Source organism: Trematomus bernacchii, unplaced genomic scaffold (genome assembly GCF_902827165.1).
Source record: "Trematomus bernacchii unplaced genomic scaffold, fTreBer1.1, whole genome shotgun sequence".
Taxonomy (NCBI): Eukaryota; Metazoa; Chordata; class Actinopteri; order Perciformes; family Nototheniidae; genus Trematomus; species Trematomus bernacchii.
The window spans coordinates 233428-254178 of NW_022987604.1; the positions used below are offsets into that span (position 1 = coordinate 233428).

Genomic DNA, 20751 nt, shown 5'->3' on the forward strand with positions numbered 1-20751 from the left:
TGCAACATGAATACATACAGTATATGAAACAATCAAAAACAATCAAAGTAGTGCAAGAATAGACAGAATAGAAATACAATAGTGCAAGAGAAGGGTGCAAGACCAATGTGAAAGTCAATGCAGCTTTACTTTAAATAGAATAGGATAAGCTAAAAATTGAATGCAATATGAAATACTGTGCAGTGGAATAAAATACTGCTTGTTGTAATAATGAATAAATGTGTGAGCTGCAAACAGATGAATGCTATAAAGTTATGAAAAGACTTCACAGAGCACAGGAGTTTAGCAGTAGTGCAAAGATCCCTCAGAATGACATCCAAGGGAAAAGCCAGTATACATAGTGGATAGATTAGTATCGTTATCGGGGTGAATGCTGTACAAAATGGACTGCCCCAGAAAGAAAGCCCTCATGGACCATGACGTTATGTGTTGTCATAGCTGCGTAGTCTTGTGCAATGACAGACATGCAAATGAACACACACTCATCAGCACTCTCCTCCAATCAGTCAGAGCCAGTGACCTCCCACCTGTTATCACACTGAGAAACCCCACCCATCTAAATACTGTGCACACAGCCAGCGATCACCCACCCACCCACTAATCAGGAGCTCTAATCCACACTGCTGACATTTGTGGTTCACAAGCCTCACAATGAGGGCAGCCAAACCGCGCGTACCAGAGAAGGAGAGAGAAATAAAATAGCACAAATCCCTTTTGGGCAGGTTTAATATTTTTAGGTGAGGGTACTTTTATGTGGGGGCAGGTGTGCTCTGGCTCCCTAATGCTGAAGTAATTGTAGATAATGGAGTTTTAAGGACAGCTGCTGATGCGGGTTTAAGTAGGATTTGGGTAGAGATTTATTGAGGAGGGGAAATGGGCGGACGGGTGGAGAAGTTGAAAATGTGCGAGGGAGTGAAGGAGGAGGTGGAAAAGGAGATGAAGAGATTAGGGGAGAGGGAGGGGGGTCTGCCTTGGGTTATACCAGCAAAGGTGAGAAGCAAGATGAAAGGGAGGGGAGATAGTAATAAAAAAAAAAAAAAAGATATGGCTCTATCTTGCAGAAAAAGCTCAGGGAGTCAGAAGGTAAAAAAGAAAAGAACTCATCCATAGTTTAGTGCGAAACGAGAGCCCGTCTGGCCCGGTGCTTATCGAGGACGGGGGGGTTATAGAGGGCACAAGCTGGATGACTAATTGGGGAAGATACGAAATGAGGCTTGACTCAATCTACACCCTTGAATCAACTCTGCCCTACAGTATGCATCAAATGGGCTCCCTAAGTGGTGCTTTTCCATTGATTATACCCTTTCAATGTTACGCTCCAACTCCTTGTTGGAAAAAATTGACAGAAAAGAAAAGGGAGCGAAAGGGATCTAAAGGGGGCAGTTGAAATACCGGTCAATACTTTGCAAAGGGGCAAACCAGAAAAGTAGGAAATCAGAGAGTGAGTTATATCACATAACAATATATGAAAGGGATTTGGGAGCAAGAGAAAGAGAGAGGGCAAGGTGTGTAAAAAAGTGCGTCGTGGCTTGCCGTAAAGGCAGCGGTGCGTGGCTCTTCTCCTGGCATAGCACTCACACTTTATGAGCTGTGGAGGGCCGTCTCCCTCGCCTGTCTGCACGTTTTAATAGTACAGTTTAAAAGGAATAGCTGGAGCCTCCGTCGGCACCAAGGACTTCACCCCTTCTGGACCACACACACACACACACACACACACACACACACACACACACACACACACACACACACACACACACACACCCTATACATTATATATAAACTCACACACATATATAAGTGTAACTGTGCACACAAACTGCTTTTTTTGTTTGTAAGATCACAACGTAACCCTAAATCAGAATCAGAACCAGGGGGGAATAAGGTTTCGTGACATTTGTGTTGCCAAATTAAAATAAAATGAATACAAATGTATATCAACATAAGAAGTTGAAATGTCCAATTAAAGTCCTTGCCACAGAAACACAGCATCTCAGGCCCAGGAACAAAATGAAAACAAAAAACTGTACTTTAAAATAGATGTGGTCCCAGATTGGAAAAAAACTATAAGAAAATATACATTCATGGTTTTGCTAATTGTTTAAACGTAAATAGTTTTCACAGGACATTTAAGAATTAGAGTTAAATGACCAAAAAATAATATTGCTCCCATTCCAACACTCACGCATCAACACTCCCACTCTCTATAAACCCTACACTTGATGTATGGATGATGTTGGGCCCGAGGTAGAGGATGGGATGAGAGGGGACAGCGACAGCGATGAAGAGGAGGTGAAACTGTCTGTCAGAGCTGTGAAGCCTCCTCAGATCTGCCCCATGTGTCGCTCTACAGAAGAGGAGGACTTTACCCAGAACCCTCACCTATCACTGTACCCTCTCAGAGGAGAACATACCGCAGTAATGCAATATTGATCTGACTTTGCAGTGTGTGTGTGTGTGTGTGTGTGTGTGTGTGTGTGTGTGTGTGTGTGTGTGTCTGCACAGGTGTGTGTGTGTGTTTGGGTGAGGTGTGTACAAGTGTGCCTTGTTTGTGTGTGTGTGTGTGTGTGTGTGTGTGTGTGTGATAGGGGGAGCGATGCATTAATAAGCAAGAGGTGAGGTGTTAGCCTTTGTGCTATTTCTGACACCTCACTGTCAGAGCTTTCCTGTGCCGTGGCGTGCCTGACTGAACGGAAACTAGCGGGGGCCTTTGCACCTCCATTTCACCTTTCACTTCTCTGTAACGCCATCTTGCTTTCTCTCATTTTTCCTCTGTCACTATCTACCTGTCTGGGATGAGGAGAGGTTATATAGGTAGCTTTTATTTACAGTTAAACTTAAAGCATGCAAACCAAGTGAGTCAGAAATGTGGAAAATAAGCCTTTCATTACAGGTATTTAATATTAATTTGAATGAGTTAAAAAAAATGAACATGCAGGTTGTACTCTTTTTGAGTTATTAGGAATTTTCCCATAAATCTTCAGCTCTATGGCCATACAATAATGATGTAACACTGCACATTATTCGAACAATAAAAGAGTAAATCAGCACTTTGTGTTTGATTATAAGATATCTCCATTTCTTTTATGTTTTGAACAGAGCACTCAGGCTTTAAATGGTAAAAGTAGTGCTGATGCAATACTTGTTCGTATCAGGCAACTTGCCCCATTGCTGTAATTCAAATTGTCCCCAGTAGATGTCCAGTAATCCTTTGTTGGAAAATGTAGAATAAAGAAAAAGAAGGAGATCCATATTCTGTATGTTCATAACACTACTTTGATGTTTTGTTCTCCCCTCTTCTAGACAACTTTCTCTGCCTGTCTGTGTGAGTCAGAGCCTGCCGAGGATAAAGAACCAATATGAAGTGAAATGAGAGAAGGAGATATAGCAAAAAGAACTGTACAATGAGAAAGTGAAATGAAACTGAAATCAAAGATCGTCTCACTGCACATTTGAGGACATCAGATGATTATGTAACATTTGTAGGTCTGTCTTAAAACAGTACTCACATTTAAAAACTGCTTTTGCATGCTGTAATCATTTCTTAAGCCCTTGGTTAAGTGCTTGCAATGAAAGACATTTTGAGAATTTGTGCTTTAGTGTAAAACACTCCCAAAAGTTCATTTCAAGCTAGTCTGAGACTTTTGAAGTCTTAGTAAAAACCGTTGAAGATATCCACTTGAATTTCAAGTTTCAGACATTTCCTCAATGTCAGTATGAACAGGAGGGATGATTACTGCAGCAAAACCTGTTTCAATGTTCAAACATGAGCACCAGTATTATTTTTTGAAGAAAATCATACCACTGATCACCATACCTTGACCGTTAACCTTTCTGCTGCCTGATTAAAAGTACAATTTTCTAAACTATAACGTCCTAACACAAACAGAATCTTAATGCCACCAAATACTCCTTTTCATTCAGCTACATGCTGCTTCTCAACGTTGAAGATTGATAGTTGCCTGAAATACTGACACCTTCAGTCTGATACCCTGCATTCTCACCAGCTGAGACTTTGTGGGCTTTACGGCACAAAGAGGTGCAGCTAGCACTAAACGATAAAACAATGTTATCCCCTTATCAAAAGAGATCACTTTTGAGGGACAAGGATCAAAATAAAACGCAGGTTGGGATTGCAATACACGTGGCCTTCATGTTGAGAATGACTGCACAAATTCCCGTACTTTGAAAGTCTAAAAGTCCAACTCATAAGGAAAGAAAAACTAGAGCACACACATACACATCGCACCAATACTAGTACAGTATAGCCTGACTCATAGGAGCCTCACAGCAGTTATTCCCAGTGCAATAAAACAGGCAGACAAACTAATGGAACCACCCACTCACAAAACATACTTTTTAAACACACACCACCTTCCAGAAACAAACACACACACGTGCACTCTTTCAGTCCCAGCCCACTCGCTGCTCGTTAGCGGCTTCACCCGCTGGTTGTTTTGCCGTTAACTCCGATCTGCTGAGGCGGCAGCACCAAAAATACTTCACCTAACAAACTCTTCTGATTACAGTTTGACTTTCTCGCCGCCTCCTTCTCTCCCTCCTGTCTTTAATCAGCATGTAAACAAGCGCAAGGTCGTTTTCTTTCTTAAACGAAATGGGGGGAGATAAGAGGAGCGTGGCGTAGTTAATCCTTTGGACACGCTGATGGAGGAGTTTGTCCTGGTGATGCTCGGCGGTTAATTATGCAAGAGTGCATTTCCTCTCTCTGTCTCCCTTTCACTCTTTACATCCCTCTTTCTTCTTCATGATGACTCATCAGTTTTTCTCTTTCCTCTTTTACCCTCCTTTCCTTATTTCCATTCCCAAATATGTCAGACGTATGTGTTTCACTTTAAAATCAGACAAAGTGTACACTACTCCACGTGATTAACTGTGTTTGATAACCGGGCCTGCCAGAGTGATTTGCTGAAATCAGCAGCATCATGTTGTCTTTACCACTTGTTTTGTCTTTGAACAAATACGTGCAGATTGCCTGGATGTCTTCCGTGATTGCCAGAATAAGTTGCGAATTGCAATGAAGGGATACCAACTTGATAGGGAAGGAAAACAATTGAAAGGCAAAGAACAACAAAGCAAGGTGATGTGGATAAAAGTAAGGACTTCAGTTTTCAACGCGGCTGTCTTAGTAAAAGACAACACATTTTCTCATTACCCACTCATGTGCCAACACCTGTTTCTATTGATGCATCACGTTGTCTGAAACTAGTTATAAAGATCACACATCTTTAAAGGTAGACTTACGCCTTGATCTTCTCAAATTGATCTGCTCAAATTGAGTGGGAAGGGAAGTTAATTTGCCAAATCCACAGCATTTCTTGATGCTTTGGAGGATAGATCCAGTCTCAAGGATTCATTTTTGGGCTGTTTTTTGATTTTTCTTTCCAATTGTTTTCTCCAGACAGCCTGATCTTGATGCAATGGAAAGCTTGATGTCTAATTGGTTTGGGAAATGTCATATTCCAGTGTGCATCCTAACTAAGTGACAGCAATCCAGGCCCAGTAAAAGACTAAAATCATCATTCTTAGAGGTATGACAGCACCCGGGCCCTCATTTCCATCCTTCTCCACTATTTGTCAGCGCTCTCCTCTTCCCCAGTGAAGCAGCAATGTTAACAATGCTGTCCCCACATTTACCAGTTCTGCCTCATTACAGCTAAAGAAGTGGATAAATTAGCACAGGAGAGCATGCATGGCGGAGTCGGACTCCACCTGTCAGCGAGGGGAAGATAGTGGATGTGTCGTTGTGGAGGAAGGGTGTGAACGCTCTGCTCAGCCTACAAGGCTCCAACTCATATTAAAACTAAACCCATCCAGCCAGGATGACGCTCACTATTACAAAAGCATAACCTTTTTTCACTATTTTAATAACAGAATGAGAATACAATCTGACGTATGGGAGGGTATTAATTGGTCTGTGTGTAATACATTCATTTAATTTCATTCAAAAATTGGTAAAAATACATTAGATTAGATGTCAGCTTCAAAAAGGCCAAATAAATAATGTGTTTACCTTTACCTCCAGTTCACCACTGCTGACAGGCGGCCCTAAAGCGGGCGTAATAATACATGTTTTATTGATTTGTAGATTGCCCATTTCAAGATCTAAATAGTACAACTGTATTATGTTATTTTCCTTTTTTGACGCCTACAAAAAGCAGAATTCTGAATCGTTTGTCCATTTTAGTTTTTCAGATTGAATTAACACTGCTTCAAATATGACAAGAGTAGAATGCACTTTTACAAACCTGGGATCTACTTTAGAAGAAAAAACGTCCTGACTATCTTTTTCTTTTAGTGCCTTGTTGAAGAGTCCTTCCTTCAATATATTGAGGAGCTGTGATTTTTCACCCGAACAACCTGGGCTTCAGCCTGTTTTACTGTATTGCAATATATGTTCAAGAGCAAGAGGACCAATGGGCCTGGTTGTTGCCATCCTCTGAACACCAGAACTGTCCTGCCCTGCGGCCTTTAAAGACAGCACAATCTGTCCGGCTCACTGTCTCTGCCTCTGGCCTGCCATCTTTACAGGCTGGTTAAAGGATGTCTCACAATGAACTATGTTTTCACCCTGTCCAAATTCACCATTAAAACGACTGGCGTTCCACTATGTCCACCCTCCTGCCTGCCAGGATTAACATTTTGCTCTCTCCAAGGTTGAAAATCCCATCAGATGGAACGAAATTAATTTTTACACAATATTCAGGGCCACCAGCCGCATAATAGGAGACAATGCTGAGTGTATCCCTCGATTGTGATTCCATTCACTCCCTAATCGGCAGGATGGCTGTGCATGGTGCAGCAGCGTAGTAAATGCTTTCATCCCAGGGGGATTAGAAAAACAATGGCCCTTTTAATTTCTTTTCTAAAGCGGGCAGCAGAAAGAAAATGATATAGACGTAATTGATGATGAGGAGAGCAGCGGGAGCCTGAGCAGAGGTCTCACGTCCAGTGCCCAGGCCGCTCTTTTTTTTGCTTCATAATGGCAACAGCTCACGGGCACTGGAGGTTGACAAATCTGGCGCAGAGGACAAATTGATCGGCAACAGAACGCAATTTGTCCCTTAAAAGAATGGGTAAAGGCCCTGCGTGGCCCTGAGTAATTAGTTTAAACTGCAGCATGTCTGTCCAGGAGTGGCCCTGCTGGAGAGTGTGTCCTCTGATAAGACGCCCTCACTTTGCTGCTCGTACCTGGGATACTCCACAAAAGCCCTTACTGATGATATCAATAAACATTATGTTAGATGAATGGGAATAAAGGAAGGTGGTTGGTTTTCAAAGTGTTTTTGTGTTTATTTAGATCCCCTGAGAAGTCACTGTGGAGAAGTTACTTTCCGTGAAGAGAATTGAAACTTTTTTTTGGGAGGGGTGGTGCATTCACTGTCAATCTTAGGCTTGTGTGATTTTAAAAGAGCAAAAATGTCAAGGGGAAAAATGCTTGTTGCTTATTCTCGGTGTGCACTGAGACACAGACAGAGACATATGGCAGATCCACGGTGGCCGCCTCTGTGGTGTGGTGCGGAGAGAGAGTGTCAACAACATGGAGGCACTGGTCCATGGCAGTGTGCTTAGTGACACATAATACTGGTATTGCACAATCTTCCCCTGACCCATTTTTGTGTGACACACAGAGAAGTCAATTGTCTGCTCTTTTCATGCACTCAAGATGAAGAGAAAAAATGTGAGAAACCGAAATATTTTGCTAGTGACTTCGGTGGAAGCTGATACTTTCAAGCTTACCCTTTCAAATTGGAAGAGAAACACTCGAGAAAGTAGGAGTGGGTAACTTTCCTCGCCCATATCTTCTTCACTGTTGTTTGCCTCGTCATCAATATGAGGGTAGGATTTTTCTGGTACTCTCACTCAAAAACGTTGGTCTTTCCACTATGACCTACGGAAATGACTAGAATAAGGTTGGGGACCACCCCACAGCCAACAGAAGAAATGGTGGAATAGATAGTGGGAGAGTGAAGGCAATAGAAATATTATTAGGTAGTCGAAGTCATTGGGGGAGGTTCGAAAGAGAGCACAAGTGAATGAGAGACAACGAGAAGCTGGATCTTTTTTCCAAGAACATTTTAATTGGCTTTTGGGCTTCAGTAGCACCTAATTAGCATGCTTGTTACACGCGGACACCAGGACCTAATTGGCCTGAGAGGAGAAAGCGGCGTCGCCCTGAAAGGAAAGAGCAGGACTCATTTGAAGGTTCGCGGCTCCAATAGCAGCATGTTGGGAGGCTACTTGGCAAACAGTTGGAAAAAACTATTTGCTGCAATTGCAAATACTATTTATACTTTCCTGCTGTTTTTATTGGTGTTGCCGAAAGGGAACGTGTAATTAAATGTATTGCGTCAACAAAGTTCACGTAACTGTATGAGGTTTGTTGAAAGCAATGATGTTAAGTTGAACCAATGTTTTTAAATGTAATATTATTGTATTCAACCAACCTCATACAGTTATGTGAAATCTGTAGACATAATACATTTATTTAAAGTCAACGGTTTAGTTTTTGCAGTGTAAATCAACAACTTACCTGTATTTACACATTTTCACGATGTAGGAAGGAAATGTAAATGCATTGATCGTGAACTACTCAGTGTGCCTAGTCGGTATGTGAGCGTCCTGGGAATTAATCAGATCGGGGGAGAGATCATTCACAGGCATGACCTAACCTGTCCACATGCAGTGCCGTGCTCTACATCAGGGGATATGCTGAATGCACACCTAAACACAACAGCACCATGAACTCACCAGGGGCGAGATCTCTGATTACATTTACTGTACAAACTGTAGCAGCGGGATGGGATGCATGGTACATCAAGAGCTCATTACGCTCCTTACATGCAATTAATCAAACAATGTAAACACAGTTCGCCTCAGCCACACACAGACAGAGCCGGATTCTCTGGTGGCAACTCAAATGCAGTACACACACAGTACGAGTCAATAAATGAACGTCATATATGGAAATGTGAAGATTCACAGCCAATCTGGAGATTATGTAAGAGTCGGGGGTTCCTGCTGAGACCACACCACAAGCAGATATATCTTCCTCCTCTCTGTCACACTGTTAAGCCTTTAGTCTCATCCTTTTGTGAAATGCACACACTGTGCAGCAAATGTGACGCTCTGTAACAATGAAAGAATTACATGAAGGACGACCGTGCGAGTAGAAACACAGCTCTGTGACTGAGATACTCACGAGGCTGGGCATGCACACGTCCCTTCAACTGTGATGAGCTTAAAGAGGCAATCTCTACTTAGTGGAGTTTGTATTATAAGAGCAGGAGGCCAGTGTTAGTCTGGAGTCATGTCCTATTAATTAATAAATAATGAATTCATTGGTGGAGGTTTTATTTAAAGAGCAAGATGACAACGTTAGAGTCATGCCACATAAACTCATTATAATTCAAATCGTTATGCAGGTAGACACACTAGTAGAGACGATGGCTTGTAATTATCTTTTAACAAATCTCAGCTGACCTGCAGGTTGCTGGGAGTTTGTTCCAGATATTTGGAGCATAATAACTGCTTCTCCATGTTTAGTTCTGACTCTGGGGACAGAAAGCAGACCAGTCTCTAACCTGTAAACATTGTTTTGTATTCTATGACTGGATATATATTATAAAGATATAAATATATATACATAGTGCTTCACTTGATCCCCCACCTCATCAGCCTTTGTTATATGATGTTATATGAATGATACCTAGGATATTATTGTCTCTGTTTCTCAGCTAACCCAGCCTCAGCACCCCCTAATATAGCAGACAGACAACAAACAATTGAGACATGGTAGAGAAATCGGTAGAAACTACTTCCCTTTTTGACAGATGTCAGAAGAAGAATGAGCCTTACAATTCCCACGAACACACCCATTCCCCATCTTCTTGATTTTTCCTTTAGTTTGTTTCTGAGTACAGCACCAGCCCCATATGTGGGCTCCATTTGATAAAACCTTTACAAAATGTTATAGTCTGGATCAAACGTGGAAGTTAAAGAAGTGAAATCCAGCATCTTCCGTGCTCCAGAGCTTTAGGGAAAAATACATCGACTTTGAGGTCTAAGTGAAGAAGCCATACAGGGACACGCTGGATAAACATGATGGAATAGGATGAGGACTGTTTTTAAAAGCTTACAAATACACTTCAAATTGCACTTGAGCTCATAGGACTTGACTGTGCAGCTATGATTTTGTCTGTATATATTTACATTTTGTTTTACATATCATATTGTAAAAGAAAGAAAGGTATTCTTTTTAAATGTCAGATGTCTCATCGGAGCAATATTTGCATTTAGGTTGCCTGACAGTCCCACCGACACAATTGGACTCCACCATCATGTCTGCCACGCTGTGTGGAGGGGAAAGTGCAGCATTATACAACGGAGCATCTCCAAGCATCAGGCCATGACAGTGACAATGAGGCTTGTCCAGAAGTGCCACCTCTCTCTGCCTGTCTCTGTCTTCCTCCAAATCTCTTGTTCTCTCTCTCTGTGTCGTATGCACGCATCAAAACCCACACACACACACACACACACACACACACACACACACACACACACAGAACATCTTTATTAGCCCTCTGTATGCAGGCTACGCTCAGCCCGAGATTGCAGGACTGACCCCTCGCTGTGAGCTTTACAGGGGAAATGTTTACCCAAACCCCCCAGAACATGACATTAACCTCTTTCTAGATAGAAGACAAACAAGAATCTCTAGGACCATCATGACAATCATCTCATTACCGAGTTGCGGGGGGCAGTGAGGAGCTGGGGGGGGGGGGGGTTCTCCCAGGGACACAGCGGTGTACCTGTGTGGCTAACATCCATCCAAGTACCTATGAAATGCAGCGAAGGGCAAACAGCTGATTAACCCAACAGTGAAGAACAATATAAAGTCCATCAACACCCCTCCTTTTTCAAACATCTACTTCCTGGCTCTTCCCTCCTGTCTCTCTGCTCCCTCCCCAGAGATTTAGATGGATATCCTGAGGCTCTGATTAAAGCCCCGACAGTGGAGGGTGTTTTGGTTTGTGGTGAAAGGAAATGGGGGCTGGGGGGGGGGGGGGGGGCAGTGAGGAGCCTGGGCAATAGAGCAGTTTCTCGTTTTTAGGGACCCGAGGGTGTAATTCAATCACACCTCGATAATTCCCCTGATGCAAGAGTTGAATCCCCCTCACACACATCAAGTACTGATAGACACCACAAGCTTACACTGATCCCAGATTGAGGGTCTCCTCCTGGGTGGGCTTAAGAGCAACTACTGGGTACGTTTTACCTGTGTCGTTTGAAGAGCCCATTATTTTAATTGAAAAAGTTACCTGCCCGCCAAAGGCGAACAAGAACAGGGGAGAGAATTAAAACAAAAACACCAGATGGTGATATACATGGTTTAAAATGATTGTTTATACTTACTGTTTGATTACATGTGATAATGAGAGTGGGATTCCTCAAGGCAATTAGTGTCTGCGGCAGCCATATTGTGAGAGGACAGGGGAAGGACGGCACAGGCTGTTATGAAGGAGCGCTTATCAAATATCTCCGGCGGGGTGATTAGTGTAATAAGACACTGCAAGGTGAGATAGGCCACTCACACTCCTTTAGTATGTCTGCGTGTGTGTGCATGTCTGCGTGCTTGTGTGTGCGTAGGCAAGTAAGCAAGTCAAAATGTGTGTGAAGGCGAGCTGTAGAGAGAGGCTGAGAGGGAGTCTGAGAACAGATAAGTGTCTTTCCATCTGTTTCCATTTCCGTGTGTGTGTGTGTGTGTGTGTGTGTGTGTGTGTGTGTGTGTGTGTGTGTGTGTGTGTGTGTGTGTGTGTGTGTGTGTGTGTGTGTGTGTGTGTGTGTGTGTGTGTGTGTGTGTGTGTGTGTGTGTGTGTGTGTGTGTGTGTGTGCTTGAATGGGTGTCTTAATGTATACGGTGTCCCCATGTGCCCCGACGTGTACAAGTGTGATATAATCCCTATGTTAAATTGGGTTCCCATGCCAGGCTGGCTGCCCCGGGGGCTTTAGCCTGTGACAGAGGGCAGATCGGGGGCACTTACCCCTGGCAGAGTCTTCTGTTCATGGAGGGCGCTCTGGGCCTTCAGTGCTGACTCTCTGGCACAGTATGTTAGAAAGGCACATCCTAGAATATCAGGGAGACAGGAGAGAGACAGACAATGAACCACCATTAATATTAAAAAGAAGAAAAAATGCTACAGTGACTAGGAATATATGGCTTTGTGTGAAGACAGAGGATATGTACTGTAGTGTTTGTTGTGCTTTTTAAGATGCTAAACAGTCTTAGTTAATACATTAGTCTCAGGGGGCTTCACAGTCTGTACAGCATACACCCTCTGTTCCCTTGCGGCGCACAAGGAAAAACTCCCAAAGAAAAATGGAAGACACCTTGGGGAGAGCAACAGGGGAGGGATTACTCTCAAAGGACGGACATACGTGCAATAGATGTCATTTGTAAAGATTTAAAAAGATAATAAAATTACAACATAGACATCCCGAACGATAATGTGAACATATATAAAAAAAGACAGACCCCGCTAAAATAAAAGAGTGGACGTCAGGCAAATTATGACTGTAAACTGTACCGTAGTAAACTAATCCGAAAAAGTCGTATAGGTCGTTATGATTTATGGATTTGAGCATTTAGTACCCATTAAATACAATGTGTAACGTTAAAGGATGATTGCTAAAGTTTACAGCAAAAGCAGTGGAACAGATTAAAAAAAATTCAACTTCATAATCATCTTTCTTTATACTCAACGGTCTTGAGTTTCATTGGATAGCTCTACCATTAGAGTCAGTTCTAAATGCACCATGTAAAGCCGGTGTAGCAGCTCTCCATTGATATGTGTTCAGAGATTAAGCATTCCTCTAAAAGCCCCATTGTAACCTTGCAAATGGACCCAGAGATTTGTGATTCCCGCTAAAGTAATTCCCATCTACGCGAGCCATAATATAAGACTTATTGGAGTTTTACAAGCTATTGCCAAAAACATGTATTATATTCAAATGGAGTTCATACACTGCGCTGACAATGGGAATGTGGCTCTCTGAAGTTAATAGCTCTATACCCTCAGAGAAAATAACATGCTGGTTGAGAAACACGATTACAATTTTACACGTTTCTTTCAAAATATGACAAGCCCTTAAGATTAGATTTACCGAACTCATGCATATTTTAACTGTGTTCGACACATTGTATTTTTGTTGTTGTTTTTCCGTTCGACTTAATATAGTGAGATGGATTTAGCAAAATGAAACATGTCCAATATAAATATGTAAAAACAGGTGTGATCCTGAAGGTGAGGTTTAATTTGTGAGTGCTGATGGAAAATGCTTAGTCACCCCAGATCGGTGCGTTATCGTTTTCTTTTCATTACTACAAACTATGCATGATGAATGATCACTTTCATAGTTATTGAACCGGGCACAGGAGGAAAAAGTCAAACTGTTTGCATATTGTTTTAGCTGCCAAGTCATTAAAATCCTCCAGTGATGAGCTGAAGCTCTACCCCCGCACATCTCTGGAGACTTTTCCTTAAGTTGGGAAATCCAGGAGAGCAGAATGAATATGCATCCGTAAATAAGGCCCCAACAAAAATATGACAGCTTTCATTAAAGGGTGAGTGGTTGCTCTGTTGCGCGCTTGGCAGAGCTGACAGTGGGTGACCCCGTTCAGAAGAGGTTTTGCACTGTGCAGCATAATTTCCCATTACTACATGTCACACCTGCTGCCAAAGATTCCCACGGGAGAAACAAGACTCACACACACACAATTACACGTAGAGATGATACACACCCATGCAGCACCCATCACCCCAAAACCCAGCTACACACTCTGGCGCTCGGCCAAGAGAGCTCCCTTTCACGACAACCTTCACCCACCTCCACAACTAGGCAGTTACTCAAGAGGAAAAGCCACCTAAACGACGCTGATGAAACAGCATGCCACACAGCAAAGCAGGAAAGTTTGGGAGTCTGGGGAAACACCCTTCATCCTTTATGACATTACAAAACTGTGGGACATGAACCCAGGCATCCCACAGAGGCACGTCCTTGCAAAGGCTTGTGGGAATTTTAAGCTGTTGCTGACACACTTCTGCCACGGCCCTGACCTCCTCTGGTATATTTCACCAAGACAATCTAATAAACATCCGGATGAGATTGTATCACATGATTCATTGTTAGTAGTTATTTAAACGTTTCCTAGCAACAAAGTTAACCAGTTATATTGAATTTTTCCCTTTAAGAAAATTAGGCTTGTCATTTTTAGAAACTGCAAAAAGTGTCCATCTTCACGTGGCATCAAATCAATCACACTTTAGGATGACACAATTCTAGAAATTCCTCAAGAATTTCCATTGTTTACTGATTCAATTGTTCTTATTGTGTTTATTTGCACTGATAGAAACACAAGCAAATGTACTTTTATTGCGCACAGTATTGAGGTAACTTTTAATTTACTTTAATTTCTAACTTTAATCTATTTTTTAACTATAGTTACAAGTTATCTCAAATAAGGATTTAACTTGCAAAGATGTGATCCATTTTCTAAATATGATACAAAAACTAACCAGCAATTCAAATCCACTCAAACCATCAACAGCAAATGCTAACATGTTAATACATTAGTAATCCAATAGTACACTTCTACTAAAAGTGCTTTATCATTATTGTACTTCAAATACTTCTATACTTTTACTGTTTGAATGCACAACTTGTACTCCATACTTGTAATGGAGCATCTTCCTAGTGTGTTTTTTAGATGTAATGATGTGAATATTTGAGACCCGAAAAACTGCACCACCGTTGAGTTTTTCCAGGAGCATGCTCAAAGCAGATGAAACTGCATCTGAAACAGTAAAGTGTTCTCTTCCCACTGTAGATGTATGTCGTTGCCTCTAGAGGAAGAAGCATGTCATACTATGTGTTCAAATTGTTTGTTGAACTGGACTTTTTGTGCAAGGTAGCTTTTATTATTCCAGCCAGCTGTGTGGCTGCCTCAGCTTCATCGCAGTGGTGGGAAACCGACGGGACTTTGGGAAAGCTTTGCCTCCAGCAGCGCTGGCTCAGAGGACATCTGAAGCCCAGAGGACTCGGCGAGGGAGAAGCCAGTCGTGGAACAGATGAGCGTTCAGCTCGGAGAACACGAGGAGAGCAGCAGTTTGAGGAGAGGTAACAAGGATGTAACAGCTGGAAACAGGTTAGCGCTGTCAGCCTTAAAGTTTAAATGGACTAATTGGCATGGGATTACATTCATACTTGTATGTTATTCCACCTTTGGTGTTGTCTTGGTATTATGTGCAATCACACAAGGGGTGTATCAAGAAAAAATATTGATACAATTGACTATCGCGATCTTACATTTTGTGATACCATATCGATTCTCAAAAACAATGCATCAAGTATGTCTGTGTCATTTTCTATTCTAGCTTAATTTAGACATAAAGAGTCCTTCAGCACTCTTTCATTTTGTATCTAAATCAGGGGGGTCAAACTCAATTTCATCGCGGGCCACATTAGCATTATGGGCCGGTTGTAACTTTCAATCTCAATCTTTATTTATTTATATAGCACATTTAAAACCACCTCAGTTGACCAAAGTGCAGGGAACAGGGAGTAAAATAATAAAACAATAATTAAAAACAAGATAAAAAGCACAATAACTATTATTGGATAGGGTAACAACTTCATAATTAACTAAATCTGAAAGCAGAAGTCTAGGGCAATGTTCAGTGTGCATGTCACAAAATGAGATGCATTGTGGGACATGTAGTTTATGTACAACGTGCTTCTGTAAAGCGGCATTCAACCGTGTAATAAACATATTATATTCTTTGCAAGCTCTTGCAGGGCCACATAAAATGAAGTTGAGGGCCGGATTTGGCCCCCGGGCCTTGAGTTTGACACCCCTGATCTAAATTATTAAAATGTTGCAGAAATGTAGTGCAAGGGTGTTGAAAGCTAAATGCTAATTATTTTCCCACTGTTACGAAAACATAAACAAAAAAAAAATCTTTATTCAGATTGAATGCATGTGGTGGTTTGTTATTGTGCCCTATAATTACAAATAGCAATATACTGCCTTTCTTACAATGTATTGCAATATATTTTATCACAACGCGTGTATGAAGCGTTTGGTATCCCCATTTCCTAAATCATACAAATATAAATATGTTATGATATTACCACTTTCATGGTCGAAGGTAATGCAGCAACATTAATAAGTGAAGCAAAAAGGAGAGACTTTGTTCACTGTGATGTATAACTTGGGCATTTGGAGCACGTCTTTATAGTCCTTAAAGTCTTGTATGTATTTAGAAGTATGTAAGTAAGTGCACATTTTAATGAGTATAACACATCCCTTAACGTTTCAATACTTCTCATTATTGTCATGGCACTGTTCCCACTGTTGTCTTGGTACAGTACTCATCTTCAGCCAATAACTCCGATGACATTTAGACCCTACTTTGAGAATAATGGTTTGAATCAAGAACATCTTAACCAACGACTGGAGAAAATACCTTTTGAATAGGAATTAGAGAAAGAGAACATGGCTGTAATTGTGGTTCAACCGATTTGCTTTAGGCTTCCTGTGATGAGCAGGTTAAGTGGGGTGACAATAATACTTTGGTAATCAAAGACAATTTACCACACTATAATTCCAGCGAGGGGCAAAAGTTCAACAAATTACATTTAAGGCAAATGAAAAAGTAAGCCATGCAAACTAGTTCAAAGAGAAAACAGGAAATGTGTCTTTGCGTTTGTAAAAACACATTTCGGGTAATTACTTAAAGAACTCCCCCCCCCCCCCCCCTGTAATGCTTCTTCAGTTTATTTTAAAATGTAAATTAGTGTGTGCTCAAAACTGCATGCATCCAGGCATCAAGAGTAAATTGTGCTTTTTTTTAAGGTACCTGTAATTGAAATAACTCCAGAACAAATTTGTATAAAATGTTCAATTCAGTAGCAGTGAATTCATGAATCATGAGCAATGTGCCTTCCTCCAGTCTCCTCACACATGTCTGATCCTAGAATGTTCATTAAAGTGGGAAAATAATGCAAATTAATTTCCAAAGAAAATCTAGGCGCAAAGTAATTATGTAAAGCAACTGGAAGCTGCTCAGTGTGACAGCCTGACCCTCTCATGGGTGCTGAGACAAATACGATGTGAGCCTTCATCAAGCGCGTCATGTTTCTGTGTTAACCACACTGTTACCTGCCGAGCATCCCTACATCTCTCAGTCCATCTACATTCAGAGCGGTAAGCTGTCTGCTTCACACACTGCCACCTTTCTAATGATCAAAGAGGTCATCTGTAGACTTAAGCTACACCTGTCACTCAACTTACACAAACTGTCAATCAACGTCCAACACTTCCTCTACATCGCTCGACAAAACCCAGCAGGCTCTGTAAATCAAAGTGGTTGTACTAAAAGTCTAAAAACTATTTTTTAAAGCAACATCAATGAATTTCAAAGTATACACATTTAAAACTTTCAAATATTTGTTAATTCATTCCATGACTCATGTGCAATTAGATATTAATGCCCTACTGAGGTTTGCTTTTGACTTTTGTATGCCTTAGAGGTCTTTTTATGTCAATTTGGCAGGCTATTTATAGCCAATTACCCTGCATGGACCTACCGAGGAGAGGAGGATGGATGAGGATATTTAACAACTCTTTGTATCTCTTCCTCCTGGCTGTGTAGTGCAGCTCAGAGTCCCTCCTCTCAGCATCAGAGACGGATTGATAGATAACGCTACTCAAGCAAAAGATTTGCCCCCCACTAACATTCAGCATGTCTGAACAATGCATGCATTCTGGCACTGACACTAAGTATTACGATAATGTAGTGCTCAGTGGAATGATGGATGTTAAACAGCACGACCTGGCTGCACAACGCTCGACGAGCACCGCGTCCGCCAATAGTGTCAAGTCATCCCACGCGCTGCAGAAGGCTCCCTGACGACGCACAAACTATCAAATCGACATTAAAGGCAACAGCGTCTAACAGCTACGAGGCTCATCTGTTAAAAGACAAACTCTTTCTGAGTAGATCATGCAGCTACACTAATCCACTGAGGTGTACAGGGAAATATGAAACACAGAATTCCCCAGATATTTAGAAGAGTCCCAGGAGATCCCCGAAATGCCCAAAGTTAGAATTCACAAAGCATAACACATCTGTTGGAAGTGATGCAGCACAATCCACATGAATTAATCATGAGCAAACATGACATATTTTGATCTGCCCTTAAATCCATAATTATGGTGCGATTCTGTGTCACAGGACTCGGGCTGTAAAATAAGGTAGTGCTGCAAATCATCCATTAGACACGCTTTACTAACTGATGCCAACAGCCATCCTCTATCCGGAGCAAATCAAATCTCAAACACAAACTGAGCTCAAAGAGGGATTTCAAAGTCGTAGTCAAAGTAAATGTATGGCAATGCATTAAATCTTTATGAACTTTATGTTTTAAGGGATCGTGGAGCCAATGTGATTATAACCCCCACTTCCTCCTCCTACACACACACACACACACACACACTATTCGCTCTGCTGTGAAAAATGTTTGTTGCTGTTTATGATAAAAATGTGATTTGAATTTGTTGCAACATCGGGGATCCTCCTGGGATTTTGGCATAATAACTATTCATTGGCATATTATGTGTTTGTGAAGCAAATAGAAAACAGACTATTTTTCAAATACAACACTGTGGACAAAAGATGATTGCAAAACCATGTATAAGTTAGAGCCAGAGGGAGAGAATGAAGCCGTTACAACACTTTTCTGTGTAGATTAATCCCATTCATCCAGGCAGGACAACACCAGGTTCAAATGAAACTATGTACTGGGCTGTTAGTTGTTCAGTGTGTGAAGTCGTGAAGATATTACAACACTCGTCCGAGGGATTTCTACTGGATGGGATTGAGCTGTCATGTGACCAAAACATTTATCAACTATTCTCATATGACATGATGATGTGCAAAACCCAAAGAGGTTTAAATGATGCCTCTTCCTCGCCATCCAGGATAAATAATGAAACCCTTTGCATAAGTATAGCACAACATCCTAAACATTAGAACTAAAATACTTTAGGTTTGTTTTACTTCAATGTGTGTTTTGACACATTCCTATTTATATGTTGAGCAGTCCATTATCAGACAGGCAAAAAAAAAATGTGTGTCTGATCCCACCCACATACTCCACCCAGAATTCCAGCTCCTACCTTCTGGTAGAAGAATCAGGGTTCCCAATAACAGGCTGAACCGCTATAAGCACTCATTCCTACTTATGTCCATTAAGCTTCTTAACATTCACATGAAATGAAATGTAGTCAAATGTAATGAAATGTACTTTTTAAATGTTGGCCATGAGGGTTGTGCAATAGGTCGCCATTGTCAGTATGTGCGTCTGTGTATTGTGTTTGTTCAAACGGTGTATGACTGATGATATGTGTATGTCTCTTAATGTCTACTGTATATGTACATGTATGCGGAACTGCAGGACGGAGTCCAGAACAAATGTCCTTACGGGGACAATAAAGTATATCGTATCGTATGTGATGGACCACCAGCAACATTATAGTCATTTCACTCTTTAGGTATCTTCTTAAACCCGCAATAGCTCTTTATATGTGGCCTTATTATTTGGAGAAGCAAAAATAAAATAAATCATCGAACTTTGAGCTGATTTGGAAACGTATTAGCAAACAGTTGTTTATTTATACATCTAGCAGAGTCGAAGGATTGGCATTTACATTCATGTGGATTAGAGTTTCTGGCCACCTGATGAATGTTTGTTGAGTTCTCAGTCTCACTTTAGCTCTGTTGTTAGTCTTCCTATCTCCTTGGGAAAATGTATGGATGGTCTAATATGTTCATCAGCTGCTCTAACATTGTCTAAATGGTAAATCCCTTTGGGTTCATCATCAAGTGTGACCCCTTTAACGAAGAGGTAGTGATTCATCATGAATATCAAAGTGTTGTTTTCCCTCTAACATGTGTTTTTAATTGACATAATGCAGAGGCAGTTAAGTGCCATCTGATTTCTGATCCATCTCTATTTATATTTATGAGCTGGATTTAGCAGTAGATCTATGAGTGTTAAATTATAATCTAACTGGAATTGTAATATGCTCTATGCTTTGAATATAAAACTTTAACACACAATTTAACTTCATTGTCAATGTCAGATTTGATATCCCAATTGACTTTAGTGGGTTAAAAGGAGAGCAAAGGTTTGACAGTACAGCATGACCACATTTTATTTGAATAATATTATTAGTGTTGTAACATTGTGTCCGCCTGTTTTTAAAGAGGACTTACAATAACATTTCACATTGTAACACATCACATTGATGAAGTCTGTGTGATTCGGTTGAAGCTGCGGACTGCCAGTAGGTGGGCTTTGAGATGGGGTTGCAAATTAAATCACAATTAAATGAAACATTATAAGTCTACTGATGTAGAACACTGCTGTACTGACCTTGGTGCAACCCAAAAACTTTCCCAGTTGAGTAATTAATTGTACCTTTAATTCCCCTACAAGCTTTCCTCGATTTCAGATTGGACCTTTTCCCAGCTCTCCTTGAAAAACACAGCACATGATACAATACACTTTGATGTTTTGTTAACACTCCTATTTTCCTACTCTTGTACTGTCTTGTTTCGGTCTACATGTATCACACATGGACGCAGCAGGAGGCATGAACACGGTTTAGAT

General features: G+C 41.2%; 1 protein-coding gene across 8 annotated transcripts in view; it reads right to left on the minus strand.

Moving 5' to 3' along the window:
• The window catches only part of si:dkey-205h23.2 (CUGBP Elav-like family member 4), a 142160-nt gene that overhangs the window by 118984 nt on the left and 2425 nt on the right, over positions 1-20751 (minus strand). For all 8 annotated transcript variants that reach the window (XM_034130816.1, XM_034130815.1, XM_034130811.1 and 5 more), the window contains exon 2: positions 12060-12142. In XM_034130816.1, coding sequence (XP_033986707.1) covers positions 12060-12142 — 83 coding nt within the window. The remainder of the gene's footprint in view (positions 1-12059; positions 12143-20751) is intronic.